The following is a 12191-nucleotide window of genomic DNA, read 5'->3' on the forward strand; positions in this document are numbered from 1 at the left end:
AGACGCAGTGATCCTATACAAGGACAGAGTAGTCATACTACCCCACCCCAACAAATGGGACAGTAACGTAGAGGTACGCCAACACCACCAATACGCGATCAAGATTGGCGGCTCTGGCAGAGTCACACTTCGGAATAGGAAATTCCTGCGCACCACGGGAGGAGCCAGTTCAGCCCAGTTCACAACGACAAGCCGCCACCCCGATCAATCTATGACGACATAGCAACCCACATCACTGTACCAGCACCCGTCATGACACCGCAGCTACCTGCCTCCGACAGCAAGCCCACGACGCAGACCGGAACCACACGGCCGACCGCCGGTACAGACGTCAGTAAGCACACCCAGGCGCAAGACACCACCCGATTCAGTCACGCCAGCAGCACCAGATCTATTAGGAATGTGAGTTTAACAACATGTTTTGTCGGGAAATTCCTGGGTTGAGACCAATTAGTGACAGCCAGTTGAGGGAGCACAACACCTGGCCTCGACATCAAGCAATATGCCCAAATTTGCTTCCACGTCACCATCAGGCACGCCTATCTTGGTATAGACAATATCTGAGGTTCAGAAGACAAGACTGGGACAGTATACTGTTCGTCGTCAGTTTGAGGGTGGCAGTGTAATGGTATGGGGTGTAATCACATCACGACTCATGGTGTACACAACTCACTGTTGTTATTGGCCATGTGAACGGCGTACACTACCAGGATGACATCGTTCGAAATGCAGGGATGTAGCGTCACATTGCAGCAGCATATTGCCGGTCACATGTTGCATGTGTTGTAACAGATTTTTTGAGGCAGCGTATAACATTGCTGAACTGCCTGGACGGCTCTTTTCAAAACCTCTCCCCAACAGAACTGTCTGGGATGAGATGGAGGACGCCTACGACAGGACCAGAACCAGCCAATAACGCAAGCTCAGATAAGAAATCTTTGGTTGACATTTGGAACAATATCTCCCAGGCTGTTTTCAATCATTTGCTGCCTCGCCTGTATCAACACAAATGGTGGTCGCACCCGATATTGACATTGGTGATTGAGTTGTTGCACCACCCTTTGTTTGATACCAGGCATGGGCTTTGTCAATGAATTTGTTATGATAAACCATTCATCAGGCGAATGACCAAATATTATGTTGTCATTTCTAATAACATGACATTTACGCCACTTTATATGAAGCACAGTTACTTCTTTCCGTAAGTATATATCTCAGCATCCCACTCTGTTATGGGGGAGGATGGAGCAAGGTGTGTAGTCATCTTACACATGACATCCTTATCTCGTCAGCATGTGGACAGGGTTATCACGTGGACAAGGCCTCCGACAAGGTTTAGGACTCGAAACGTTTTTGTCTGCTGCACCAATGAAATGTGTTGGTTGAAGAAGGATCATTAAATATTCTATCGCTACTTGAAAAAATCCCCCGTTCAAGATGAAAGCGAGCACACTGTCGCGTAGCATTGAAACCTTCCATTATTTTCAGAAAGATGTTTCCTTTTATGAAGGAAGACCTTAAATAACTATAACAGTGGATCTCATGAGTCTTACTGCAGCTCGATAATTAAGAAGTAAACTGGGCGGCAAAAGAAAGTATAGGTCGAGTTCCATGATCGATAAAAAAATAACAAGAAGAGGTTTTGTTGTGAATTATAATATAATCTAGGGAGGGGTAACAAATGATTGATCAATCACAGTTTGAATGAATTTGTGCAATCACAGGTAATGTAAGTTCAAGGTAAACAATGGTGGGGTAAGAAATTTCATTTTCAAAAGTTATCTGAAATGTCACCAAAATATTGTCAGACACACTACAAGTTCATTGTCGACACAGTTGCCTTCAATAGCGTCATATATATATAAAGAAGGACTGTAGAACGGTAGGGTATCAATATATATACATGGTATCAATTAAATAAAACACCAGAGCAAGAGAATAACCAGTGTTGATTTTTTCCCGAAACTAATTCCATATGGCGTAAAGGGCAAAATAGCTGTGGAATTATAGAAATGGACCATTGAAAAATAAGTGATGACACCAGGTGTTCGCGAAAAGGGTAAACATGCCCTGCCCTACCGGTAGCATCCGCTAAACAGGTCAAAGGATTCAATACAACTGTCTGCAATAGCTGTGTTTAATACAATCGATAGATGTACCGTATTTTCTCCATTAAGACCCAAGGATCTTCCTTGTTTAATTCACTTAGAACTGGTCCAGATTACTGTTGTTGAAGACGACCCACAGTAGAGACTGGACTCTTAATTCCTTTCGTATTGTTTCGGAAGGGCGCGACATCGGCGACATTCTTATTTTCGGAGTTAACGGATTCAACAGACGGGGGCCAAAGATTGCAATCAGAAAGTATATTAGAATACTTCAAGTCGACCTCTCCATCTTTGATGGGTTCGAAAAAAAAATAGAAAAAAAAAGAAAAAATACAAATATAAACTTTAGAATAATACAAGGTGAAAAATATTGGCATTCATGTTGTCTCTGGTCACTGCAAAGCTCTGCAAACTTCTTATAAAGAAAACAAAGATTTCTAGTATGTAAAGGCACACATTTTACTGTAAGAATACAAAACATCCTGCACTTTACAAAATAATAGCAGAATAAGCATGTAATTCTCCTATTAAAAGGACAGAAGCGAAACATTTGAAGCGAAACATTAAAAAATACCCATCTACACAAATATATTTTTATTTCCAATCAAGCCAAATGGTAAGCAAAAATCCGTCCTCCATTATATCAAACAGGACTTAGTTTAGTGAACTGTGCGGGATAAACATCAAGTCATACCTGAAGGCTGGACGACCTGAAGTAACACGTGACCGAAACACGTCACAATGGAATGCCCTTTGTGCATACGTCCCCAGCATAACATCTTGATTGAACCTCGTGATACAAACGGCCATTTCTTCGAGCCACAGTGTGCCTAACATAATCCTTCTCACAGAAGAGGAACTACGGTATATTCCCAAACGATAAATTGAAGAGGTGTCTATTCATGAACAGATGTTCAATACATCAGTTAAACTGCATGTAAGATGTATATGTTTCGCGATTAAACATTAATCACACAAAGTTACTGATTATAACCGATTATTATTGTATTCATGAATGTAGTGTCATTGTGTAACGACATATTGTGTACTCGTACAATTAATTATCTTTTCCCAATCCCATTGTTATGCTGTTTGTCAAGTTCGTTATAGTCAAAAATATATGTTCCAATCAATCAAGCTACACGCGCGTGCGAGGTCGTGACGACATTCTGAATTACATGCCATCTATAGTCGGTGTAAGGGGTCATACAAGCACTCAGCAGGTGAGAGTACAGGACCCACTTGTACAAAGCGATCTTAGCGATAAAACTAGTGTAAGCCTATGTTAAAGTATGGGAGTTACGATCATCTTAGCGCTAAGATCTCTTTGTGCAAGTGGGTCCAGGTCTTGATGATAGCAAAACATAAGTCTCACATACCTTCATGTAAAACACTGCATCTTTAAGGTCCAGAACACAACTGTGAAACCCGTACCAAGTACATCACCATCGAATAAACAGTTCCTGTTTGTTTCATTTGTAGCCATCATTAGTTTGCATCGTTAAACAAACAACCAACAAACAAACTATCAGCAATATTTCAGCTATATGACAGCTGTCTGTAAATAATCGAGTCTGGACCAGACAATCCAGTGATTGACATCATGAGCATCGATCCACGCAATTGGCATACGATGACATGCATCAACCAAGTCAGCGAGCCTGACCACCCGATACCGTTAGTCGTCTCTTACGACAAGCATGGGTGGTTGAAGACCTGTCCTACCCTAATCTTCGCGGGTCTGTAGCCAACATCAAACATGGATGTATACTTTCTTTTGCTCGGCAATGTAGTTGCCTGATTCTGTAGTCATTGTGACCACCCATCTCCTTTTACCTCCAACTAAAACATATGGTGCTAGGAACATTATTCACGAACCTCATGTGCCAGCGTGAAAGAATGTTGATTAATGCCGCATATAGCAATATTTCAGCTGTATAACGGCGACAAGGAAATAATCGAATCTGGACCAGATAAACAACTGACTGAAAACCTGATCAGCGACCCACATCATCTGGAGCGATGACCTGCAGGCAGCCACATCACCGAATCTGACCACCCGATCCCCACTTTAGCTGTATCTTACGGGATCGGTCGGGTAGCCTAGTGGTTAAAGCGTTCGCTCGTCAAGCCGATGATCCGGGTTCGATTCCCGACATGGTACAATGTGTGAAACTCATTTCTGGTGTCCCTCGCAGTGATATTGTTTGAATATTGCTAAAAGCGGCGTCAAACCATCCTCCCTCACTCTTTTGCCAAGCATCAGGTGCAATACACAAACTGTATTTTTCCACACATGATCATTTTAATTTGAAAATTCCTTGTTTAATAAAACATTGTACTTTTGAAATACCCTTTCACGTTGGGGGGCGATGGGGTAGTCTAGTGGGTTAAAGCGTTCGCCCGTCAAAACGAAGGCCCGGTTTCGATTGCCCACATGGGTACAATGTGTGAAGCCCATATTGGTGTCCCCCGCCGTGATGTTGCTGGAATATTACTAAAAGCGGCGTAAAACCATTCTCACTCACTCACTCACTTTCAAGGTTGACAAAACTCAGATCATGTATCAAGAAAATGATGTAAACAGTGTAAAGAAAGTATACACTTGAAAATTGGTTAGACCCAAAAATTACAAAGGGTATTACACTACAAGTCATTTTGATGGTATGACCAATCTACACAACGCTCCGGAGTGAGTGAGCTAGCGCGTGCGTGCGTTCGTGTGTACGTGGCAAATGAGAACTAGACTGCGTTTCTACAACCGTTTCGTCATTTGCATATGAAAAACGCCTATGTGGCTTGCTACGGAATGTTATGACAAGGGCCTGAAGGAATATCCCAGAATAGAAACTTTCGGGGTTATTGCTGACGTTTCACCATCATAATTTGACAAGTTGTTCTGAAACAATTGCTGTGTTTGATCTCTGTCGGCTTATTTCTTTATATAATTACAGCCGACATGGACATATGTTACGTTGCAACATCCGCCGTTTGAAACGACAGCCACACCTGTTGTCTACCTCGTATGGATTTATTGACGCCAGGTAAAACTGCTGCGTTTGAGCGAGATGTTAAGCACATTGCCATGAACAATAAATTACATTATTATAAGAAACACATTTTGTATGTAATATTACTATTAAACACGAGAAAAATATGCTGTTGTTACCTTTAACTGTGTTAAATATTAGTATCCATAATTATATGCGCATGGTTTTGTTATGTCTCGTGTGTGTGCAAGTTGTATTGTGTTTAGGAGCTGGGGAACTTTACTGAACGTTTTATAATGAATCGCTGCGAAAACGTAATTTTAAATAACAGAGACACACAAGAGTATTGGTGTTTTCCCAAATTTAGCTGTTAAACACAATCCTAAACTTGTTTTGACCTTCAACGCGTCATTTTATGTGTTTAGAATCCAGACACATTTCGACAGTGCTTTGTTGGTTATACAGACAATGTGAACAATAGTTTTGAGACATCACGGCATACAACCTACTGTTTATTAAAGTGTGGGAAGCAAAGTGATTTTAATATCCACGAGTTTATCCTATTGAGTTTACAAATTCGTGTCAGAATAATGTAAGTCCCGCTCTCCTACTCGGGGCACTACTCGGAAATACGAAGACCCGGGTACGATTCCCGACATGGGTACAATGTGTGAAGCCAATTTCTTTGGGGCTTTGAAATAGATATCTGTTTCAAAAACGAATAGTGGCATCGAAAAGATGGCTGAGTGCGGCTTTAACAACAAACAATTAAATATGTTCATGACATAGCGCGCTCCAGATCAGTAAGAGATTTGGGAAAGGAGGTGGGTAAATGCATTTATTTTGTGGATACATATGTTATGATGTTCGTGGAGATGTGCACCTAGTTTTGCCTATTTTGACGAGAAACATATGACGATTTTATCTACAGAAGTCAAACCGGTTGTAAAGAAAATTAGGATGCATCAGGAACGTTTTCGTTATGACCGTACACAAAAGAAATGTTCATAATAAGTATTCATCACTTCCGCGTTAACGTTTCGCACAAACACAAGGTACTGATAGTTGTGGACCATTTCGATTGGTTGATATTGGGTTCAAGGGTCACACTAAATCCTATATACATGGAGAGCGAGCATTGGTCAATACAGAAGGTGAAGGTCTCAGTAAACAACATGGCTGCGTTAAGTTGGTTGTCGACGTGTGCGCTGGTGTTGGCGATTGTGTATGCTGACAATGAGGACGTCTCGAACAAAGATGTCATGCGAGGCGTTGTCAAGGTATAATTCTTACTCCCTGGAATTTATTTTCGGAAATTTAATATGATGACGCGTTTTATTTGCACCTACACTGCAGAACACTGGTCGATTGTGATACAAAATCAAAGTCTAAATTTGTGTGTGTTTTTTTTGTGATTAAACTTTTGAAAGATATATCTCCATTTGATTATCACGAAAATAAGATAATATTAAGATTAAATATTTATGCCAGTGTGAAGTATTACATGTGAAGTGTCATTTCCTTTCTTGATTCCCAACACAGAAAACAATAAAACGGAGAAAATATTCCACATCAATCCTACCTTGGCGTCTCCGTGCCACATTCCATCCTGGTAGTTATCTCGGTTATGTCGTTACCCGGATTTCTTATAGTGTTCTTTATATATGTTTTCTATGTTAATATTTGTAAAGTAGATGTCATTATTATATTTTTGTTGCATACTCTGAGTAATCGTTGTACGGCTTATACAAAGAGACTGAAAGTAACATACTACCACCTGTCAGTCTGATGTTTCAATGGTTGGTGATATTTGCCCTGCTCTGCATAAAACAAATAGGCCTATGAAAAGCCTGATGATTAATAAGATAGAAATTAAAGATTATGTATTTAACCATGTTTTTCTATTTTTCAAATGTTTATAAGATATCATAGATGATTAGCCTAGATAATTTATAAAATGCACATGTCTTACATTTCATATGTCGCAAACTCTACATTATATGGATCTGCATAGTAAAAATATGTATCACTTGCTAAAACACATGTTACAAACACTATATGTGATGGAGCCCATTTGATACCTATTGCCTGGTTATCCTTTAAGCATGCCATGAAAAATATGGATAATAGTTTTGGACCAAGTCTTGTTATTAGTCTTGTCCACCACAAAAACATGTTAAGATTTAAAAGTTCTTTTCAAAAGTATATATGCAGATGCATTTTAAGGAGCTTTGAAGTAATTTGTATATGTTTGTTAGAAATTTAATGAATGGCTACGCTTTTCTGTGATGCTTGGATTGTTTGACAATGTACATTTATTATGTGGGGTTGTTTTTGCCTTGTCTTTGGGATGTTTTAACTAAACTGGGGCTGTTTCCTTTGCTATCGGACATTTTGTTCACTACAGAGTAACCATGGTAACTGTAATACCGTATCCATGGACTGCTTTGCTTTAACTATACAGCATTGATTTGTCACTGATACCTTGTATGCTAAGCAGTATCATAGCTAGGAATCCCTCTGGTAACGTTACTATGTCTGATGCTAATTTGAAGCTGTTTAAGCTTCTGTTGCATGTTGAATATTGTTGTCATTTGTATTCCCACTTGTGCTCACTCTGTTTCAAACTCATGTTTAAATACACCAGGTCTTTGTCATGAGTAATGAAACAGAAAACATGGAAAAATTGAGTTGACTTGCTGGGTATTGATAGTTTTCTTTGGGTATTCAATCTAGTTTTACTCCCTTGGATCAATTTTTGGGGGTATTTTTAAACCAACTATTAAACCTTTTTCAGAACATTTCTCCAAATGCTGTTTCAGAGGACTTCTTATGTGCATATATTTATGCCCTGATCCAAGTTAGGGTGTGGAGGGCGGGTTAAGCGATGAGGGTGTGGAGGATGGGTTCAGCGATGAGGGTGTGGAGGGTGGGTTCAGCGATGAGGGTGTGGAGGGTGGGTTCAGCGATGAGGGTGTGCAGGGTGGGTTCAGCGATGAGGGTGTGGAGGGCGGGTTCAGCGATGAGGGTGTGCAGGGCGGGTTCAGCGACGAGGATGTGCAGGGCGGGTTCAGCGACGAGAGTGTGCAGGGCGGGTTCAGCGACGAGGGTGTGGAGGGCGGGTTCAGGGACGAGGGTCTGGAGGGCGGGTCCAGTGAGGAGGGCGGGTCCAGCGACGAGGGTGTGGAGGGCGGGTCCAGTGACGAGGGTGAGGAGGTCGGGTCCAGTGACGAGGGTGTGGAGGGCGGGTCCATTGACGAGGTTGTGGAGGGCGGGTCCAGTGACGAGGGTGTGGAGGGCGGGTTAGTAAGCAAACCCAAAGCAATTGGGTTGTGGCGGTTTACTTTGCAACTTTACAAATCCTCTCATCTGGAACTCTGAATATGTCAGCCACTGGCGAGCCATACTTAATTATTTACAGCCTGCCCTGGTATTTATTGAATGTTGTTGACTGTAAATATGAAACTCATGAACTAATTTACTACATAACTGCACATCTAAAACCTTTTTTTCAGAGTTGTTCTGGATGACGACTGAATCGCCTGCCAGAGGTCAAGAGGTTTATTAGAATAGATCTCCCTCTGTTGTATCCTTTCTCATGGCTATTATGTTTTTCAGAGGAAATGTTTTTTATCTACTATAATTTTTTAACAGCAGATAACACTTAACATCTTTATTACTGAAAGTAACAGTAGAAGGGGGAAAGGAAAAAGTTTCTCAAACTCAAGATGCTGTTCCCCATATTTGAACTTTTTGGTTGGTAGATCTGTGAACCAAGTTGGGTAATATTATTCAGATATCTGGGGTTGAATTTTGTTAAGAAATTGGTTCCAAAAAGTACTGACAAAAACAATGTTGCTTCATGTTTTACAGAAAATTGTTAACTGGATGTCCTGTGTTTTTTGGTTCACAATATGTTGATGTACCGTAACCGGTATGCCATAACCACTATCAGAAAATGAAATTTATGTCTCTTTTCATGCTAATCCAAGCTTTCTTTTAGAATCTTAATTTTGCTTGGGATGTACATTAACCCTTTCATTGGTGAAGCTGTCATATATGGTGGATGCAAATTAATGTCAAAGTTGTTTTCCTTATGTTTACAGTACATGTTAAGACAAATAAACTTGTTAATGACCTTGACCTTTTTAAGTCACAATGTTAAGTTTGAGACGGTACACGGTGCCATACCGGAGCTGTTTCTGCTGAACTCTGAAGATGAGGTGGTTGAGGTGAGTACATGGCGTGGCGGGGCGGGGTAGTGATAAGGGTGTGGAGGTGGGGTGGGGGTAGTGATGAGGGTGTGGAGGTGGTGTCCAGGTTGGGGGTAGTGATGAGGGTGTGTTGGTGGTGTCCGGGTTGGGGGTAGTGATGAGGGTGTGGAGGTGGTGTCCAGGTTGGGGGTAGTGATGAGGGTGTGTTGGTGGTGTCCGGGTTGGGGGTAGTGATGAGGGTGTGTTGGTGGTGTCCGGGTTGGGGGTAGTGATGAGGGTGTGGAGGTGGTGTCCAGGTTGGGGGTAGTGATGAGGGTGTGTTGGTGGTGTCCAGGTTGGGGGTAGTGATGAGGGTGTGGAGGTGGTGTCCGGGTTGGGGGTAGTGATGAGGGTGTGTTGGTGGTGTCCGGGTTGGGGGTAGTGATGAGGGTGTGTTGGTGGTGTCCGGGTTGGGGGTAGTGATGAGGGTGTGTTGGTGGTGTCCAGGTTGGGGGTAGTGATGAGGGTGTGTTGGTGGTGTCCAGGGTGGGGGTAGTGATGAGGGTGTGTTGGTGGTGTCCAGGTTGGGGGTAGTGATGAGGGTGTGTTGGTGGTGTCCGGGTTGGGGGTAGTGATGAGGGTGTGTTGGTGGTGTCCGGGTTGGGGGTAGTGATGAGGGTGTGTTGGTGGTGTCCGGGTTGGGGGTAGTGATGAGGGTGTGGTGTCCGGTGTGCTGGATGTGGAGGCTGGGTCCAGTGTACTGGGTGTGGAGGCTGGGTCCGGTGTGCTGGGTGTGGAGGTGGGTCTGTTGATGAGGGTGAGGAGGCAGGGTCTGGTGTGGAGGCTGGGTCCGGTGTGGAGGCTGGGTCCGGTGTGCTGGGTGTGGAGGCTGGGTCCGGTTTGCTGGGTGTGTGGAGGCTGGGTCTGGTGATGAGGGTGTGGAGGCAGGGTCTGGTGATGAGGGTGTGGAGGCTGGGTCTGGTGATGAGGGTGTGGAGGCTGGGTCTGGTGATGAGGGTGTGGAGGCTGGGTCTGGTGTGGAGGCTGGGTCTGGTGATGAGGGTGTGGAGGCAGGGTCTGGTGATGAGGGTGTGGAGGCTGGGTCTGGTGATGAGGGTGTGGAGGCTGGGTCTGGTGTGGAGGCTGGGTCTGGTGATGAGGGTGTGGAGGCTGGGTCTGGTGATGAGGGTGTGGAGGCTGGGTCTGGTGATGAGGGTGTGGAGGCTGGGTCTGGTGTGAGTGTGTGGAAGCTGGGTCTGGTGATGAGGGTGTGGAGGCTGGGTCTGGTGTGGAGGCTGGGTCTGGTGATGAGGGTGTGGAGGCTGGGTCTGGTGATGAGGGTGTGGAGGCTGGGTCTGGTGTGGAGGCTGGGTCTGGTGTGGAGGCTGGGTCTGGTGATGAGGGTGTGGAGGGTGTGGAGGCTGGGTCCGGTGATGAGGGTGTGGAGGGTGTGGAGGCTGGGTCTGGTGATGAGGGTGTGGAGGCAGGGTCTGGTGATGAGGGTGTGGAAGCTGGGTCTGGTGATGAGGGTGTGGAGGCTGGGTCTGGTGTGGAGGCTGGGTCTGGTGATGAGGGTGTGGAGGCTGGGTCTGGTGATGAGGGTGTGGAGACAGGGTCTGGTGATGAGGGTGTGGAGGCTGGGTCTGGTGTGGAGGGTGTGGAGGCTGGGTCTGGTGATGAGGGTGTGGAGGGTGTGGAGGCTGGGTCTGGTGATGAGGGTGTGGAGGCTGGGTCTGGTGTGGAGGGTGTGGAGGCTGGGTCTGGTGATGAGGGTGTGGAGGCTGGGTCCGGTGATGAGGGTGTGGAGGGTGTGGAGGCTGGGTCTGGTGTGGAGGCTGGGTCTGGTGATGAGGGTGTGGAGGCTGGGTCTGGTGTGGAGGCTGGGTCTGGTGATGAGGGTGTGGAGGCTGGGTCTGGTGATGAGGGTGTGGAGGCTGGGTCTGGTGTGGAGGCTGGGTCTGGTGTGGAGGGTGTGGAGGCAGGGTCTGGTGATGAGGGTGTGGAGGCTGGGTCTGGTGTGGAGGGTGTGGAGGCTGGGTCTGGTGATGAGGGTGTGGAGGCTGGGTCCGGTGATGAGGGTGTGGAGGGTGTGGAGGCTGGGTCTGGTGTGGAGGCTGGGTCTGGTGATGAGGGTGTGGAGGCTGGGTCTGGTGTGGAGGCTGGGTCTGGTGATGAGGGTGTGGAGGCTGGGTCTGGTGATGAGGGTGTGGAGGCTGGGTCTGGTGATGAGGGTGTGGAGGCTGGGTCTGGTGTGAGGGTGTGGAAGCTGGGTCTGGTGATGAGGGTGTGGAGGCTGGGTCTGGTGATGAGGGTGTGGAGGCTGGGTCTGGTGTGGAGGCTGGGTCCGGTGTGGGGTGTGTGGAGGGTGGGTCTGGTGATTAGGGTGTGGTGGCTGGGTCTGGTGAGGGTGTGGAGGCTGGGTCCGGTGTGGAGGGTGTGGAGGCTGGGTCGGGTGTGGAGGCTGGATCTGGTACACGTCTTTGACCTGCATCACTTCAGGCTTTCCTCCCACATTAACCTGACACTTCGTGATATAACTGGAATACTGTTAGAAGCAGTGTTAAACCCAACTCACTCCTTGATAAAATGGAGGGTACAATATTTGTGATCATGTGTTCAAATCTTTTGCTGCTTTTTTTCAGAAACATGACCTGAGTCCTTTAATTCAGAATGAGTGCACAAAACTTTTGTTACGAAAGGGATTTTTTAAGAAAAATGATGCAGAAGAGTATGTTCCTGCTGATCATCAGGATGGTCCATACAAAGAAAAAACAGAATCGCAGATTGACGAAGATTTACAGAAATGGCAGGAAGCAGCACAGAAGCAAAAGGATGAAGATGAAGCATTGTTGGAAAGTATAAAGAAAAATAATGAAGAAAACTCGAAGGATGAACTTTAA

At 45.1% G+C, this 12191-nt stretch overlaps 2 protein-coding genes across 2 annotated transcripts; both read left to right on the forward strand.

Moving 5' to 3' along the window:
• Positions 1 to 252: 252 nt before the first annotated feature.
• On the forward strand, positions 253 to 9733 carry LOC124141659 (spore wall protein 2-like). The gene is made up of 4 exons (XM_048401297.1): positions 253 to 402; positions 7964 to 8400; positions 9252 to 9330; positions 9647 to 9733. Exons 1-4 carry the CDS (start codon positions 253 to 255, stop codon positions 9731 to 9733), a joined length of 753 nt encoding a protein of 250 aa, XP_048257254.1.
• A 488-nt stretch (positions 9734 to 10221) lies between these two features.
• LOC125382931 (spore wall protein 2-like) lies at positions 10222 to 12191 on the forward strand. The gene is made up of 4 exons (XM_048401298.1): positions 10222 to 10465; positions 10506 to 10703; positions 10803 to 11761; positions 11934 to 12191. The coding sequence occupies exons 1-4, from the start codon at positions 10222 to 10224 to the stop codon at positions 12189 to 12191; spliced, it is 1659 nt and encodes a 552-aa protein (XP_048257255.1).

This window comes from Haliotis rufescens, unplaced genomic scaffold, assembly GCF_023055435.1.
Source record: "Haliotis rufescens isolate VD_foot unplaced genomic scaffold, xgHalRufe1.0.p SCAF_21, whole genome shotgun sequence".
Taxonomy (NCBI): Eukaryota; Metazoa; Mollusca; class Gastropoda; order Lepetellida; family Haliotidae; genus Haliotis; species Haliotis rufescens.

Coding starts and splice junctions, on each gene's coding strand:
- LOC125382931 (XM_048401298.1), top strand. CDS start 10,222: ATGAGGGTGTGGAGGCAGGGTCTGGTGATGAGGGTGTGGAGGCTGGGT. Junction 10,466..10,505: donor GATGAGGGTGTGGAGGCTGG/GTCTGGTGATGA, acceptor TCTGGTGATGAG/GGTGTGGAGGCTGGGTCTGG. Junction 10,704..10,802: donor TGGTGATGAGGGTGTGGAGG/GTGTGGAGGCTG, acceptor AGGGTGTGGAAG/CTGGGTCTGGTGATGAGGGT.
- LOC124141659 (XM_048401297.1), top strand. CDS start 253: ATGACACCGCAGCTACCTGCCTCCGACAGCAAGCCCACGACGCAGACC. Junction 403..7,963: donor GCACCAGATCTATTAGGAAT/GTGAGTTTAACA, acceptor GATCCAAGTTAG/GGTGTGGAGGGCGGGTTAAG. Junction 9,331..9,646: donor CTGAAGATGAGGTGGTTGAG/GTGAGTACATGG, acceptor GGTGGTGTCCAG/GTTGGGGGTAGTGATGAGGG.